The sequence below is a fragment of the Musa acuminata genome, chromosome BXJ2-2, assembly GCF_036884655.1.
Source record: "Musa acuminata AAA Group cultivar baxijiao chromosome BXJ2-2, Cavendish_Baxijiao_AAA, whole genome shotgun sequence".
Lineage (NCBI taxonomy): Eukaryota > Viridiplantae > Streptophyta > Magnoliopsida > Zingiberales > Musaceae > Musa > Musa acuminata.
Window position 1 is genome coordinate 21,564,022 of NC_088339.1, and position 16,465 is coordinate 21,580,486.

Sequence of the window (16,465 nt, forward strand, 5' to 3'; positions counted from 1 at the left end):
GGTCTGGTTGCATGAACAGAGATAAACTTGGTGCAGTGCCATTGCACAGGTAGGTGGATGGAGTCACCAATTTACCCACCTATAAAGCTAATCATAAGGACACAGAAAGGATAGATCGGGAAAGGTATCAAGCAAGAGTGCAGATCTTAGTTTCCTACTCGAGAACGATAAATTCAAGCAGGACTGTTCTCCAGTACAATTCAGGACATGTAAAGATAGAGACGAGGGAGTTTATAGGTGGTAAAATGTCAGCAGCAAAAGAGAACATGCTCAGAGAATAGCAATAAAAAAGACTACGATTGCACGATATCAGTTAAAGAAACAAAAAGAAGTTTCGACAACGGTAGGCAATATCACCTGCAGTGTCAGGCCGGTGAATCTATCTGAAGTTATTTGCCACCCGCCACAGATTGCGACTTGACCCCAAACCCACATTTCCGGGAGAAAATGTTCCATGAACTCCTTGGCTTTCCGAGCTTCTCGATCTCTTGCTTCATGCTCAAACATTCCTTCTCGAGCTCCAGAACTTGCGACCTCATGTCATCGACATCCATATGGTGATCGTCGTTCTCCTGTTCCTCGCTGATATCTGCTTGAATCGCGACATTGCTGCTCTTCTGGAGAGCGAGGTTGGCATGAGGAGCCTGGGAGTTCTCCACCCTGTCGGAGACGAAGAACCAACCTGCAATCGAGGTTCGTAGGTGGAGCTGCTCAAAGAACAGAACTTGGACGACCAGTCTGAGGGGAAGCCTCTCGTTCTGGGCTGCATGAGTGCAGGCTTCCAAGGAGAGCTTCTGGCAGTTAATGAGTTGGCAGATCTGCTCCCTCTCGGATTCTGTGAGCCATGGATGTGACTGCAATAGAAACCAAAAGTCATCAAGATTGTTTTCTTGATCAAAGAAGTGTTATGCAAACCTGCATGATTCAAGTTTGGCCTGCTTATTCATCTCCAACTAGCCTGGCTCTGTGAATGTGTGTTGTATCCTAATGGGGTCAGAATGTGTAGAAAGAAATGTCAACGAATACTTTTCCTTTTAAGAGAAGAATGTGTTCCATCTTAAAAGGATCCAATCAAATATTAACTTCATTTAGCAAATTAAACTGATGTTGAAGGTAGTTTTGATCTGTAGTTCTTGCACTCTGATCTCAACAGAGAATCAACCATTGTACTGCTTCAAGCAGCAAAGATCAAATTCTAAACACGTCTTGCGATGCCTCTTGTGCATGGATACATCTATAGATAATATTACTTCTACATTCATTCAAAAACTAGGAAGGGTTTCAGCAGAACAGTATACAGAGCGAAAACATGATCAGAAAAGGATATGTTACCTTGAGATAAACGTCAATAGCTCTGTAGATACCATCATCCAAAGGCCTGGCGTAATCCGAAACGACGGAAGCCAGTGAGAGGAACTTGTGAAGCTTCAAATTAACATCAGCTGCAACTTCTGCAAGATAGACATCCACAAGTCTTGCCACCATAGTCATGGGTGTCGGTGATGAAGAGGAGGTTATCGATTGCCCCTCGTCGACTATGGCTGGAGAAGTCACAGCCGACTGGTTTAGCTGCATGAAGTGGACGAGGATTCGCTGGACACAGTCTACGTCGTAAAGAGTTTCCACCGAAGGGTCCAGGCTTGGTATTAGGAGATCCTCCAGTGCAGCTTCCTCCACTTGGGCTCCTGTTCTCCTCTCCAAATTCTCCCTACAGGAAGGACTCGCACGTAAGATCATGGCAGTGCGAAGCAATCGGAGAAGGAACCTGGTCGAGATCACACCCTTGTTCATGGGTAGCAGGTCAACAATCTCTTCAAGGAAGACCCTTTGCTCGCTTTCTGATGCTGCTGAAATCGATGTACCAGGCGTGATGCGAGCAGCAGTACTGCCCCCACTCAGTCCTGGTAAGGACCTCTTTGCAGAATAAATGAGGGCTTCAGCAACGTTTTCCGGCTTCATTCCTTTGGCCTCCATGGCCAAGATGAGTCTTTTAAACAGTGGCAGACCGAGGAACGTTGCGTCCATATACCACCAATCAGCAAGCGCTGACCTCGGTGCCTCTCTGGCGACTATTCCGTTCCAGGGAGTTCTGCTACTGCTACAACTACTGCTACCTTGTGAGCTTTTGGTGGCGGCGTGTCCACCCACAGGCCAAGCCGAAAGACTCGAATCAGAACAAGCTTTAGATGCCAGAGAGTTGATGCATCTGGAGACGATATGGAGGCCTTCTGCATGAGGAAGAACGCTCTCGCATGCCTCAAGGGCTTTGATTGTGTCCTTCCAGCTACCAAGTACTTCGCCCAGGAAGTTGTCTGTCCGCGTGATAAGGTTGCCTCCTACATAATCCTCGGTCATGAGGAGGTGCTCCGCGGCACATCGCACAGGCACAACGTTGGTGGCATTCAGCTCTATCTTGATGTCGTAGCAAAATTTGGCCGCCAGCTCGAAAGCCTTGGCGCCACCAGGGATGTCATGGAGATGAAGAACACAAGCTTTTCCATCCTCACTGCGGAATTCACTTATCATTCTTCCCAAAAGACCGCTCCTATTGAGCAGTGGGAACTGCAGGTCAATAACGAAATGTATTAGGCCTCTGATTGAACACATTGAATGGCAAAACCAGCAACACATCTCAGACTGTAGAAGAAAAGACTAGATTCTTTTTCCTTCCTCGATAATGAAGAGAGAAGAAAAGTTCCCATAAAACGATTAAAAAAGAATGAATGACAAATTTGTTCCTGAAGCTCCCCGCGATGAATCCAATAAATTCGGCTTATAGCACTGATCAAACTGGTCATAATAAATGTTTCAAAAGTAGTTCCCAACAAAATATTAATAATTCTTAAACAATCATAATAATTAATAGACCTATATTATCTTCATATCAATTATTTTGTATAATTTTATATTTATGATATATATATATATATATATATATATATATATATTGGAGTTTTCTTTTGGGATTAACAACACCAGTAATAGATTAGATTATTGGAAGTCTTCTTCTTTACCATACTTGAAGTTTTATGTTATTATCTGCACATGGTTGCATACAAATGTCCATGGAAATGACATCAATTGGAGTACAGAGGGGAAAAATGAAGCTAAACAACATACCTTATGAAGATGGAAAGACGTCTCTCCTACTTCAATGAGAACATCACTTGCAAGCTCAGTCAAACATCTCCTGCAAAGGCAAAAACAGTATATGGAGCTCATCAGTTTCACCAACTTACTCTCAAGGCTTCTTTGACGATGGAAAAACTCACATTCAAGTTTCCATGGATAATGTTCGTTATTTGTCTAGCAAATGTATATATTTATATACACTACCAAGAGATCCAACTGATAGGCTTTCTATTAACATGAAAGAAATCCATCATATGAAAGAATTCCTCTCAAAGAATTAACAAAAAAAAAACGAAGAAAGGAAGAAGAACAAAACAATGGAAATGAGTTGATCCTCGAACTATTTACTAGAAATGGGACAGTGCAGCAAAGCAACACCATTATGCATGAATCACAACGATCTATTGACAGTGTGAGATGGAAGGATGCTTGCCATGTTTGGCCTTCAAGCTGAAATGCTTCTGCCTTGGAACCCAGCTTCATTGTAGCCATCACTTTCTTCCTTTTCTTTCAAGATCTGCAGCTTATGTTAGAAAGTTGATCAGGAAATGATAGCACAGCAGGATAGCATGAACTTGTTGTTGCACTCCATACAGGAGAAGGATTAAATATAAGAAGAGAGATAAGAGGAAACTAGGCTTTGGGGAACAGAACAGGCAAATGATACTATAATTTGCCCCAGCTAAAAAAACTACCAAAAATGTTGCCTTCGAGGGAAGAAGAGTTAAGGATGAGCCCGAGTCTCATGGAGCAACCAACAACCTCCAATAAATCCTCCTTGATGGATTCCAGCGGCTTTCACGTTTACTGAGTTTTGAGGAGATCCATTCACCTTTCCGTATGTTCACCTCCCTACACTAAACTCTCATTGCATCTTCCACATCCAATGAAGAAAAGAGACAGGAACGCTCTAATTGGTCTTTTGATTAGAGCTGTCCAAATCCTACATCAAAATGTTGCACGGTAAACAGAGTAAATGTTGGTTCTGCAGGTGACGACCAATGGCCATCAGCTAAAATCCGAAGAGCTGCAGGAGGACAGAGATGAAAGTTCTCGTTGAAAGCATGCACTGCCATTTAACTGTATTCCCTTAATGCTCGATGATAGCGATGAGATTACAGTGATTCGAGTACAGTGCGTATAGGTAATGGCTCGTCGGTTTTGAGATAAGACTTTGTCGAAAGCTTAGTCATGTTTGATGGAAAAACCGAGACAGGAGAGGTATATGAAGCTAAGAACTAATAGAGATGCAGAATGGTCGGAGCGCGAGTGTTGTAATCCGTGCAGTGGGATTTGAAGAATGGATGAACAAACGTGAACAGATGATCAGATAACAACACGATCAAGCAATCAATGGCATGGTGCGCTTGGCTTCCCGACATGATCTCTCTTCGGATACTGATGCTAAGAATTCTCCAGCAACATGCAGTCTTCGACTCAACAGCAAGCGAAATGAGATGTCAACAATGGTTTCATTTCAGCTTCTTGTTGGCTTGTATTACAAATGAAATCACTCTGCTGTATGACAATGGAATGGAGTCGATCAATTCCACCGCTATAATCACTTCAATCTGGATGTACTAACAAAATGCTGGTAAACCTATGTAATCTAAACAAATCGAGATCACCTACACATCTACAATCACCTCACATGGAAGGAAGAAATTACAGAATACTGGAGAACCATCAGGCACAACAAGCAGCTTACAATCTCACACTTATAAGCTCGTGGAGATTTATAAAATATGGCATGCTTAAGCAAATAAAGAATACGAATGCTTGAGATTAATATCCTCAGGGAAAAGCTTAATCATAAGAATATAATATAGATGCTTTTAGCAGTTCTCCAAATGATTTATGCATGGCTTCCACCACTTTCGTCTATACCCAAAGTTTTCAATGAGGGTGGAGGTAAAAGCAAAAGACAGCCCAATGGTGGGATTGGCAAAAGATCTCTCCCCAGTGCCTGGAATTTGAGGAATACAGTCACCAAAATTAAAGAAAATTGAACCTTGTGACTGAAGACTCCAGTCTGCATGAGAAGAATTGAACCCAAAATATCTCTTAATGGTGCCTCGATAGCACGTTGCAATGATCCATGCAGGATAAATAATGCTTGCTCCGACAAAGTTAGCTTTTAGAGTTGCAAGTGAAATCAACGCAGGTCTGACAGCTACAATCTGAGAAACGGCAAATTTCACATCCAAAACATACGCATGTCGTGCATCCTCTGCAGGATGGAGATCGTGAACAACCCCTTAAGACTTTACGACTTGCTCGCTCCTCTTCGTCATCGCAGGTGACGCTGATGCATGACATGAAAATATGGTTTCAATAAACTCAAAAAAGAGACAAAAATGCAAAAAGAAAAGGGAAAAGTCATCACATTGCAAAACATTCCTAAACAATGAGAAGCAAAGAAATAATATTGTCGTATTTCTCCTAATAATGTCATTTAAGAGTACCTCAAATCAGAATATTTCAGACCAACTTGTTTGGATATATAAATCTAACCACACTTCTTTCCCTGTAATTACACAAAGGTGTCTCCAAAGTTCATACTAGGCAAGAAATTTGAACAAATCTCGTATTTGGCGAGGATCTATTAGCTATGCCAAAAAATTCTGACTTATTTGAACTCCTTCTAGAGAAATTGCGTCAGCAAGCTACATTCCAGTGGAGATAATTTATTGATATTACTAGTAAACTGGAGATAGATATGCCACTTAAAGAAAACTATGGAAGGACATCTAACTAAACCTGATGGCCATATGATCTGATTAAAATAAACAAAACTAACACCTGGAAACCAATACTTCAGATAGTAAGATAGCAAGCATTGCTTAACCGGGACGCAATGCACATCAGGAGGGAAGCTTAAACCATGGTTCTTAACTTCAACCAGATCGATAAATACAGAATGGTATTTACCGGTTTGAGCCTGAACTAGCATGTGGACCACCCCATTCCAGGTGGTTTGGGTCCAACATATTGGTCACTGCTTGATGATAAGCCTATCGAACCGAGCTTACCATTCACACAGGCCCTTCTCCTTGTACTACAATTCATACCAGCATACCATGTATTAGTATGCCAGTGTTGACTGCCAAATCCATACCGATCTGTCCATGGAACTAAACTTTCAAACAACACGATATTAGATTGAATGATGCAGCAAAGGCTACAAAGTAGCACTCAGGATGACAGGCTATGATAATCTAAACCTTTACCCAAATGCATATTAAAGAATTTGTGGGAATCATCACCTTTCACACGCCTTGGACCTAATCTCAAGTTCTGAATTGAGACCAATATATATTATTCATCAAGTGTAATTTTTAACAATAAGGATACTGCATCATCTGAATTTATTATAAGCATGTATTCCATGAAATAAAATCAGCAAAGCAATTCCAGAAGTCAAGATTCTATCTTTTTCATTCTTTATTAGTCTATAATCAACACCAAAAGAAGACCTCTTCAAGGGCCTAAGAGGTATCCTGTAGCATCGCTAGTCCCACAGAATCTTTTTATTGTTAAGAAAAATGATACTCTGGTTGAAAAACTCAAAGTGATATATCTGCTGTATGCAACTGTATCAGCAATTCCAATGGTGATAAAACAAACTATACATGGATTTTAAATTGTCATATTTAGATATTGTCACATTAGTAATTAAAATAGATACCTACAACAGGATTTCAACTAATTTTGCACCAAAATGTGATTATTTCATGCATTGCATTGAGTGTGTTTTACTTGCAATGATGTCTGAAATGCTAGATTGCAATTATAATCCTTTTCCACCAAAGCTAATTTTGATTTATTAAATTAGGTCACATACAATTCAGATATTCCTTCAACGCATGATAAATGCAACCTGTTAAAAGTTCAAGACTTCAGTTTCCTAGATTATATAGATAATTATCTTTCAAAATCTTCATTAGTACATTCATGTATTTAACTACTGACTGTCAAAGTCAAAACAGCAATACATATAAACCAATTCAACCTCAACCAATAAGTACTTCCACACATCTAAAAGAGAGCACAAACTAAGGATTTTATTTGTCATGGCATACTTGCATGCTAACTGGCTCCTTAGAAAATACTTGCCAATGATGCTATGCTAACACACTTGACATGAGGATGCAAATGGCATGGTAAGGTTTAAAAGAAAAGGTAATAAGAAACAAATAAAGAGGGAACTTACCTACAGCTTATTGGCGGTCATCAGACCAATAGTTATCCATAAAAATGTTTTAGATGTTTGTTGACAGCTTGTCGTTTGTTCATTTTAGCAGATTGTTACTTGTTTCAAACCATATATCAGCTACAGAAAAAGATGTGGCAGAATGATGTCGAAGGTAGAGATTGGTAGTGTAGGGATACCCAAAAGCTTATGCAGAGCGCATAATATTTCATCATGGACTATTCTGCAAAAGCCCATCCAGAAACAGAGGTTTTCCTTACAGATATGAGCAGGGTAGCTGAAAACCATCAAGGTTAATGTTACTTTACATCAAACATTATTTTAGAAAAGAAAAAGAGAAATCCAAATCTTCCTCGATAGTTTAAATACAGATTGTTATATAATTTTACTTAAAAGAATCGAGATATAGTTAGTCTTGATGTTTCTGTATTTTTCAGGAAGAAATAAAGAACAATAAATAGAATATTTTAGAAAATGACTCGATGACTAAATGCTGAAATCAATCACAAAAGAACAAAACCAAAAGAAAATTCAGCTTGGCTTACTAAAAGCATAGAGCTTCTTAAGTAAAATATGAAATCAAATGTGCAGAGTGGTCAAATCAAGTCTAGGCATCCTGAAGAATAGAATGTTGAAACACTTGCATGATAAATAGGATATGTATTAAAAAATTTGATTCACATATGCATTACTAATACATAGTCAGTTTAGCATTCAAAATCAAACCAGGCTTTACTTTAGTCACTTGATTCTTTCAGTGCCCAACTTAAACAGTCTACTTTCTCTCCCACAAATTAAATACATCAAAAAGAAAGTGACCAAATGCATTCAAAATAATAAGAATATTACCTGTCAAATGTCAAGTCAGAACACTTCCAATTTGGATCTCTCACAGAATCATGATAATTGCGGCATTCTTCTTTGCTACGCAAGCGAAACCTACGCTCTTTGTTGCATTTTTTGCAGCAGACAAATTCATCACGGTGACATGGCCGACCATTGGGACCTTTATGAGACCCATTAGCAGCTTTAGATACCTGGTTGTAGTATTTAAGCAGCACAGTCTTTGAAAGTGGAACTTTGTCTCCTTTGACCATGATCCACACATTGTTTTTCCACTTCCTTGCAGTCTCCCTCCCAGAATGTTTCTCAAAAGCAGCTGGTGTTAGCTTATCTGATTACAACCATGAACATTCAGTAAACAGGTAGTTGAACAGTAGCATCAGTTTGTGCAACTCACACATAAATCATACATAGTGCACAAAGTTGATAGCCACTTGAGACACATAAATTGTGCGCATATTAATGTTTTATTTGATGTTTATGACTAAGTTCATTAAAGTTCCAGAAGGCATCCACAGAATTAAATCTTGGAGTTTTGCCAGTATGGAACCCAGCTTAATAGCCAGCATCAAGTTGTACAGAGCAGTAAGCCTACCATTCAGTACCAGTATCAGATCTTTTTTTATGTTTTAAATGTGACAGCTATCTCACATTAAATGAATTACTACTTTAAATGACTCTATCCTTCCACCTCCTCATCCGTGTCACTGCCTCTTTCTTATCCATGTTGCTCCGCTCTCTCCCCCTACTGATATGTGTTGTCACCTCCTCCCCTCTTATCTCTCTTTCCTATTCCTCTCTTCTCGCTGGATCTCTAGTCCTGATGGTACCGATACCATGTGTTAGTATGCTGATCAAGGCCTCTAATACACCAGTCTGACCATCAATTGATATTGATACCGGATTGAGATTTCAATCTATGAAACTCCACTAAAGTCTGATGGATTCTAATATACACATTCTCCAACTAACGAGTCCTGATGTAACCATAGGTACATATTCTCCCCACGAGAAACAATGGGAAACCTCTATCTACATATTCACAAAACCATTGTTTGGCATGTTGAGGATAACTTCTTTTGCATGCTTAAGCATACTCATAAGAAAATTCATTAATTACAAGAATTTGATCCTCCGTAGGAAGAGTGGACACCTTTTATTGTACTCCTATCCTGCAAGAGCCTTATAACATTGATAATTTGCCATCTGGGCATCCCTTCTGAACTACCGGCAATTAAAAAGGAAAACTAAAAAAAGGAACATAAATACCTCCTGTTGAACTATTAAGTTTTTACAACTTTCATGTAGTAGTGAAAAATACATCAGATAATATTGGTCCGCGTCCATTTCCTAGTCTGGGAGGAGTCCGGTTTGGTAATATGAATGTGTAACCATAATGTAGCACGTATCTATATACTGATCCAATTATTCAAAATCTTTAGGATATGGTTATGGAAATGGTTGGTCCAAATGTCTGAATATATATAAAAAAATGCTAACTTTATTTATGTTCAACTAAGAAAATAAGCTACTTCATTGTTTTTTCTGTGTATGTTCTCTCGTGATTCTTTTGTTTTCACATTTGCTTTAAAATTTTCCAATATAAGAAATATGATGAACATTTTATTCAAGTTTCACAACTCTTCATTTCCTATTATCCTGCATTCAAATGGTACTCACAACTATATTTGCCTAAAATCCAATATGAGTTTTTATTTGTCATATATAGTTATATACAGTTCATATTTATATCTGTTTGAGACAAATATTATCAAAATGTTGTATTCTTTTAATATCTGTATCCAGATTCATATCCCATGATTAAAAATGCACAGATATGGTATTATCACTGTCCATTTCATATCCAATCCATTTCCACCCCTAATTTCACTCATATACATGCAGATATTAGCACGTTGAGATTTTGAACTATGCAGCCAGTTGAGGCAAAGCTCATGACATTCTAATTATAATGGTCAAAAGGGATCAAACAAACTTTTCTGTATGAAATCAAATTACTTATTTGAACTACAAACAGAATTGTTGTTTTTCAGGCTTTTAGCAATGCAAAAGAATATCATGCAGAAAATTTTTCGAAGATCAAAGCTGAGAACCAAGTGAAAGACCAGGAAAATGTAAATTTGGTAAAGCTAATTATAACAAAAGTACAATGCACCATCCAGTGTATTCATGAATCTTGATCCGATCATTTGTTTATTAACATGCTATGCTACTGAAAGAAAGGTTTCTGAAGGCATCGAACTATATATACAATTTTTGTAGAATGTTTTGTTCTTTTCTTGTGAAATGTTTGAATAGATATGGTGACAACAATGAGAATATGCTACTAACATCACTAACAAAACAAAAAAGGAGCTAGCTCAAAAATTTTACTCTTCCCACTAAAATATATGACATTACACCATCCCCATGAAATCTTAAAAGAACAGAGACTAGTATATGCCAGCACCTCAACTTCTTATTAAAGCAAAACCAAAGGTGGGCGGTAAGACGAAGACAATTCAGATAATTATTCCAAGAAAAACATTGATGAACATAAGCCCAAGATAACAACCAAACCTTGATCAAAGCTGAAGCTAAAGATAATGCAGAGGATCATCTAGACGGTAGATTAAACAAAATACACATCATCAATGATCATTCATGTGATCACTAAATTATCATCTAACATGACAAGAAAACATTCAGAACATGGGAAGCAAAACTCTAAAACTGGAGACTAGGACCGGCGATGTAAAACCAGCAAGCACAGGATGACAGGAAACAGTGATCACATTGTGGAGGTAATAGATCTGAAGATAACCACACACTCAACCAGAACCTCTGAAACAGGCACAAAAATAAAGGTGTCAAAGTCCTAAAAGAACTCCTTGGCTTGCATGCAAATGTGGATAAGTCTACATGAACAAGACCATAGACAGCTTGCATGTAGCATAGAAAAAACTATTTGAATAATGCAAACATGGATAATCTTATTGCGAGATAACAAGGGTAGTCCAGAATCAAACATGTGTCATGAAGATCACATCCTCCTTTTCTCTAAGAAAGCCCGACATCATCAGAGGCAAAAGCATGAAATCTTGCTCAGTATTTCAATCTTCAAGACAACATTTACGAAGCATCAAAACCGATCAAAACCCGTGGCATCAAATGATCCAACTCACCTTCGTCGCAGCCCGGCGTGCACTCACAGTTGATCTCAAGATCACCGGAGGCGAAAACCCTAAGCCGCCCGACAGCGTCCCCGTACCGGTGACTCGTGCACCCGCACATCACCTCGACAAAGTCGGCGCCTCTCTTCAACCCAGTCATCCCGCTTAATTCCTCGTCTGCGAATAAAAAGGCGACATCTTTTCCCTGACCACTGGCCATCTCTCTCCCTCTGTCGAAAAGACTCACCCGAAGCTCGCCAAAGATCCCTCTTTTAGTGCTAAAGCCGCGAGAAGAAAGCGAGAGGCGGACCGATACGGCCTCGAGGCGCTTTCAAACTTGCGAAAAATAAACAAAAGAATCACCCAAACGCAATCAGAGACGAGAAGAAGTTTACCAAAGATCAAAAAGACGATTTTTAAGGGTATTCAGCGGGAGATCTAAGATTCCAAGACAATACCGACGTCGAAAAGTCAAAGAAGACGCACAGGCGACCTGCAAACCTCGTCGACAGCAGCAGCTCACAGAAAAAGAGGCAGAAAGAGTACCCAAGGCGCCACCTTTCTGCACCGGAGAGCTACTGCGGCACGGCAACACGCGAGACGCCACAATGATCCATCGAAAGAAACCGCATCGCGCACGCCTCTCACCTAATAAACCGATGGGAAAAGGGATGCGGTTCGCCCGCCTCTCCTCTCCTCTCAGGGCAATATAGCCTCATAGCTTTCCCATTAGGGGCCCAAACTCCTCTCTCTCCTCTCCCTGACCGGTTCCTCAATCCGCAGAGCCAAACCCCACCATCATCTTCATCAAGGGCTGCCCACAGAGCGACAAATACGGAGGAGATTGAACGGGCGATGTAGAGAGAGAGGTGTTTAATACCAAAGAGGACTGGCGCAGAGGGGGATACTTTGGGAATCCCAAAAGAGGCCTGCAGTGAGCTGGCATCGGCATCAGCATTCACCGCCGCGCTGCGGGTCGTGCATGACATGACATGAACAAGAATACCGTGTCTGTGTTATATATATCAGATTTTTCATTTCCCGCATCGACAAGTGTTTGCGAGAGAAGAGGGAAAAGAAAAAGAAAGTGAGAAGAGAAGGGAAGGGAAGGGAATGAAATCAAAAAGTAAAAGAGCTGAACAAAGCGATGTACTTTTCCTCCCTACCATTTCCATATGTTGCTGGTGCCTTTCCCCCAAGTATCACACTTGGATTTTGAGCCACAGTAGAAGTGGTTGGCTTTATTCCTTCGAAGTGCATGCACCCCATGGCCCATATCGGAGCAGCAGCACCCTCATGTTCCTCCTCCCCCTCTCCTCTCTCCACTATACATCCTGTGTTCTCCATTCCAATGCTTGACGCTTTTCATAAAGGCCAATTGGATTAGTAAGCATATGTCTCTTCACCCTATGCTTTAGAGAAAAAGGAGCCGTTGGTAAGATTAGATGGGGGACATCGATCGATCATTCATTGCTAAAAAGAATGTTATAGCATGACAAGAAACATCATGAGGCCATTTTTCGAATAATTATTTCCTGCAACAAAAACAAACGAGGAAAGTAAGATATGATGTGTGCAGAGCATCCATCCACGCATTCGTATCGCAACCTTTCGTTTTCAGGCATGGATGCATAAATGTGGACATGTCTGAATGTGGTCCAATAATCTTTCATACGAAGAGGAAAGAGAAGGATCATCATGTGGCTCATTCAATCAGGTCGGCCATGCCAACTCTGCCGTTGCGTGGGTTGACCAGCCGTGCTGAATGGCTTTGCTCGACTTCACGATTACTACCGCACGTTCGATCGCTTGGAAAGTTCAACAATCATACGTGTTAAGTGAGTGCCTCGATTTGGTGGAATAACATCTTCGGCGTCGGTCGACATAGCCTACCTGCCCGTGTGGAACACCCGATGTGATTTTGACTGCGAGCCACCAAGATTGAAGTAGAAGGTGAAGACGATTCGGTGGAACTAATTGTACTTTGACAAGTCAAATTGAACTGCGATTTTTCAATGCAAGTGAATACGATATTTTGGTTGACACTTACACGAGAGATTACTGCGATATAAGTCTCATACTGAACATGCATATACCATCCTAAGTAACGGATCGACAAATACCATTAATATTATAATACATCAGACATGTGATGGTGCATCTCCTCTCGTCTCCTCTCCTGTAAATAACCCAAAAAAGAATCTTAGTTAACTTGCACACCACAGCACACACTTAGTTTCATGTGCCAAGTATTTTCCATTATAATAAGACCATATACAGTTTTGGCATGTAAGAGTGTGCCAAAAAGAGTAACATGAAGAGCCGATGGGAGTTGGACGCACCAACTTGCGTTCGATTGTAGGCTACGATTCAAAATCCGGAGTTGCATCGTCAGCACTGCAAGCTTTTAGGACTCCCAAAAATGCTTTCTCGGGGCCAGATTCGCATCCATGCATGCATGTCATTTGGAGAAAAAAGCATCCATGAAGGATGGCACCGCTTTAAACATTGCCCATCGGCACAACATTGCATCTCCAACCCCGATGATGCTTCAAAGGCAAAGTCCTCTTTCTTGAAGGAAGCAATGCGGTGGGTCCGACGACTTGCCATGCGAGTGCCGTCCGATCTATCGCTCGTCTCGATCAACACAGGAAATCAACGATTGTGCTTCCATACAAAAGGGAGCGATTCCGATTCCAAAATCGAATCGTTATTTATTTATTTTTTATTTTTATTTTTATTAATACTCATTATTTATTTATTTTCGATCGAGTCAAAATCAAATCAGAATCAAACTGCCTAACAATGCCGTTTCAGCTTGATTCCGATTCGAATCAATTCATGATCGGAAGATGCGAAGATTCATGTTCTAATATTAAATCACTATATTATTCGATGTAAATAATGCATCTCAAGTTCTCAAGAGTAGTTGCTCATAAGCAACCCAACAACTTTCAGGTATATTGGGATTAATATCTATTAGTCGACTATTAGTGCAATGATGTTGAAACTTTGACTAACATCAATATATTAGGTAGTTTTGCACTTCGACTTTTACTCTATGCAACAATGTCAATGTGAACGTCAAATCTCTAACTTTATTTCAATAAAGATGTATTAATCATTATAATACTATTTTCCAACAACAATGCTTTAGGATTAGTATGCTTCATTTGTTTGTCATTTTGCTCACAAGCTAAGCTAGGCTAGGTTGCCATAGCCCTTGTTTAACATTAATGTACTTATCCAGACAATATAGTTTATAAATAAATCATTGTCATTTGGAAATACCCATCCAAATTTAACACACTAATCCTTGCAAGACTATGTTATCATGGCTAATATGTAGTAATCCAAATTGAAATAATAATTGCCGTTAATATCTTTTGGATTAGTACCTCAGAGTGTGTTAGGATATATCATCTCTTTCATGTGTGTCATCTTACTCGAACTTGATAACATTTAGATAGCCATAAGCCATATAGCCTAAGTTTAGTACTTATCCCTAAAATTCTAAGAAACTAATAAATGAATTATTGTATTAACATTTATTAGTCAACTATTAGCATATTAATAATGAAACGTCTCTTCAATGTAAGTGTCAAATATCTAATTTTATTCCAGATGTAATCGTCATAATATTTGTTTCTCTTCCACACATATAACATAATAATATTTGATTCAGTCGTATAGTAGAAAAAAAAAAAAGAAAAAAAAGAAAGAAAGACAAAGCTGGTAAGGAGAGAGATAGTATATGGGATTAAAATAATCGAAGAGAATAAAGATACTCTAAAAATTTTGATTTACATTTACATATATGTTATATTTATATTACAATTTATAGCGACTTTACGTCAGATATTAACAAGTAGAAATAATGAAAGCAAAAACGTTGCGATATTTAGCAAACAATTAAATATATCATGAATTTTAGTTTATGGTGCTTATGATAGGCATCCTATTAAAAAATCTTCCAATTTTGTTTGCCATTATACTACATATAAACATTTTTCTCCCTTTTTTTCCCCAAAACCATCTTTTATATCAATGTTATGAGCATTACTTGAAATGTTAAGAAAGATGACGCTTGGACTTCAAATCACCTGTCTCAATACTTTTATAAATATGGTTTTCTACTTTGCCTTTAAGAAACACATTTATATATTGAGGATTTATAAAAATGAACTCTTGTTTTCGGTATTAATAATCAGAGATATTCTAACAGTTAGTACATAATTATCTAATTAAATAAAAACATAAACAAAAGATTTATCAAAATGTTAAACTCTTGTATTCAGTATCAAATTATCTTAATAGTTAGTGTATTATTTATATAGATATCTTAATCCTTAGATATCTTGCAAGATTCCAATCTCAAATCCTGTCTTCATAATTTATTCTTAAAAAAATTAACTTTATCAGTTCTATCAAAATGGAGAGACAATATGAAAGTGAAGGAGCTAGCAAAAACTTTAATAACCTAAGCTCTGATTTTATGCACGGGTACGGGTAGTTGTTTCGAGTCTCTTCGTTATGCTCAAATATTAGTTCAGTTTTAATATTAAATATTATGAGCTAATGGATTTATAACTCCGATTTGATCCAAATAATTGATCAAATTATTTAAGTTGGAGTCATCATATTATACTTCAGATCCTTATAAGTTAATTTTAATTTTTACCCACTTAAACAATCCAACCCGATTAAGGTGTTCCATTACCTATTCCTATAATTATGAATTAGACAAGATTTGGTAAAATGTAGTAAGTTTTTTCTATTCGCAAGAACTCATACAAAATATAGTAAAATAATAATTAGAATTAAATATATTTTATAATAAAAGGACCAAATGTTCTTTTAAATTAAGATATAAATTGTACACCACAATTAAATTACATCATTATTAATGAAAATTTGATCTTATGGGTACGACGAGTATTCCATGTCAACATCCTAATCTTTTTTGTACGATTTGCTATATGATGTAGGTGGAATTCACTTAGTTAATGAACACTCAATATTGATTTGATCTGATTGTGATGAAATTTAACAAATAGATTTTTACTATGATATAAAAATCCTTAGTTTTTCTTCCCATGCCAAT

At 38.4% G+C, this 16,465-nt stretch overlaps 2 protein-coding genes across 3 annotated transcripts; both read right to left on the reverse strand.

The window, feature by feature from the left end:
• Nucleotides 1–186: 186 nt before the first annotated feature.
• On the reverse strand, nt 187–3,775 carry LOC135604927 (BTB/POZ domain-containing protein At5g03250-like). Its single transcript, XM_065094576.1, has 4 exons — nt 3,566–3,775; nt 3,121–3,190; nt 1,333–2,562; nt 187–854 (listed from the first exon to the last, which is right to left on the reverse strand). The coding sequence occupies exons 1-4, from the start codon at nt 3,622–3,624 to the stop codon at nt 390–392; spliced, it is 1,824 nt and encodes a 607-aa protein (XP_064950648.1). The 5' UTR covers nt 3,625–3,775; the 3' UTR covers nt 187–389.
• Nucleotides 3,776–4,926: 1,151 nt separating this feature from the next.
• LOC135605329 (protein ULTRAPETALA 1-like) lies at nt 4,927–12,723 on the reverse strand. 2 transcript variants are annotated; one of them, XM_065095302.1, is made up of 4 exons: nt 11,820–12,346; nt 11,374–11,697; nt 8,195–8,519; nt 4,927–5,437 (listed from the first exon to the last, which is right to left on the reverse strand). In XM_065095302.1, exons 2-4 carry the CDS (start codon nt 11,579–11,581, stop codon nt 5,263–5,265), a joined length of 708 nt encoding a protein of 235 aa, XP_064951374.1. In that variant the 5' UTR covers nt 11,582–11,697; nt 11,820–12,346; the 3' UTR covers nt 4,927–5,262. The 2 variants fall into 2 exon arrangements, with proteins under 2 accessions (XP_064951374.1, XP_064951373.1); XM_065095301.1 differs by lacking the exons at nt 11,374–11,697; nt 11,820–12,346 and adding an exon at nt 12,528–12,723.
• Between the last annotated feature and the right edge of the window lie 3,742 nt (nt 12,724–16,465).

Excerpts from the sequence above, each read along its gene's own strand:
- LOC135605329 (XM_065095302.1), bottom strand. The coding sequence starts at position 11,581 with ATGGCCAGTGGTCAGGGAAAAGATGTCGCCTTTTTATTCGCAGACGAG. Across the intron at positions 8,520-11,373 it reads CACGCCGGGCTGCGACGAAG|ATAAGCTAACACCAGCTGCT; the intron begins GTGAGTTGGATC and ends GGTTGTAATCAG. Across the intron at positions 5,438-8,194 it reads TCTGACTTGACATTTGACAG|CGTCACCTGCGATGACGAAG; the intron begins GTAATATTCTTA and ends GTCATGCATCAG.
- LOC135604927 (XM_065094576.1), bottom strand. The coding sequence starts at position 3,624 with ATGGCTACAATGAAGCTGGGTTCCAAGGCAGAAGCATTTCAGCTTGAA. Across the intron at positions 2,563-3,120 it reads CGTCTTTCCATCTTCATAAG|TTCCCACTGCTCAATAGGAG; the intron begins GTATGTTGTTTA and ends ATTGACCTGCAG. Across the intron at positions 855-1,332 it reads CTATTGACGTTTATCTCAAG|TCACATCCATGGCTCACAGA; the intron begins GTAACATATCCT and ends TTTCTATTGCAG.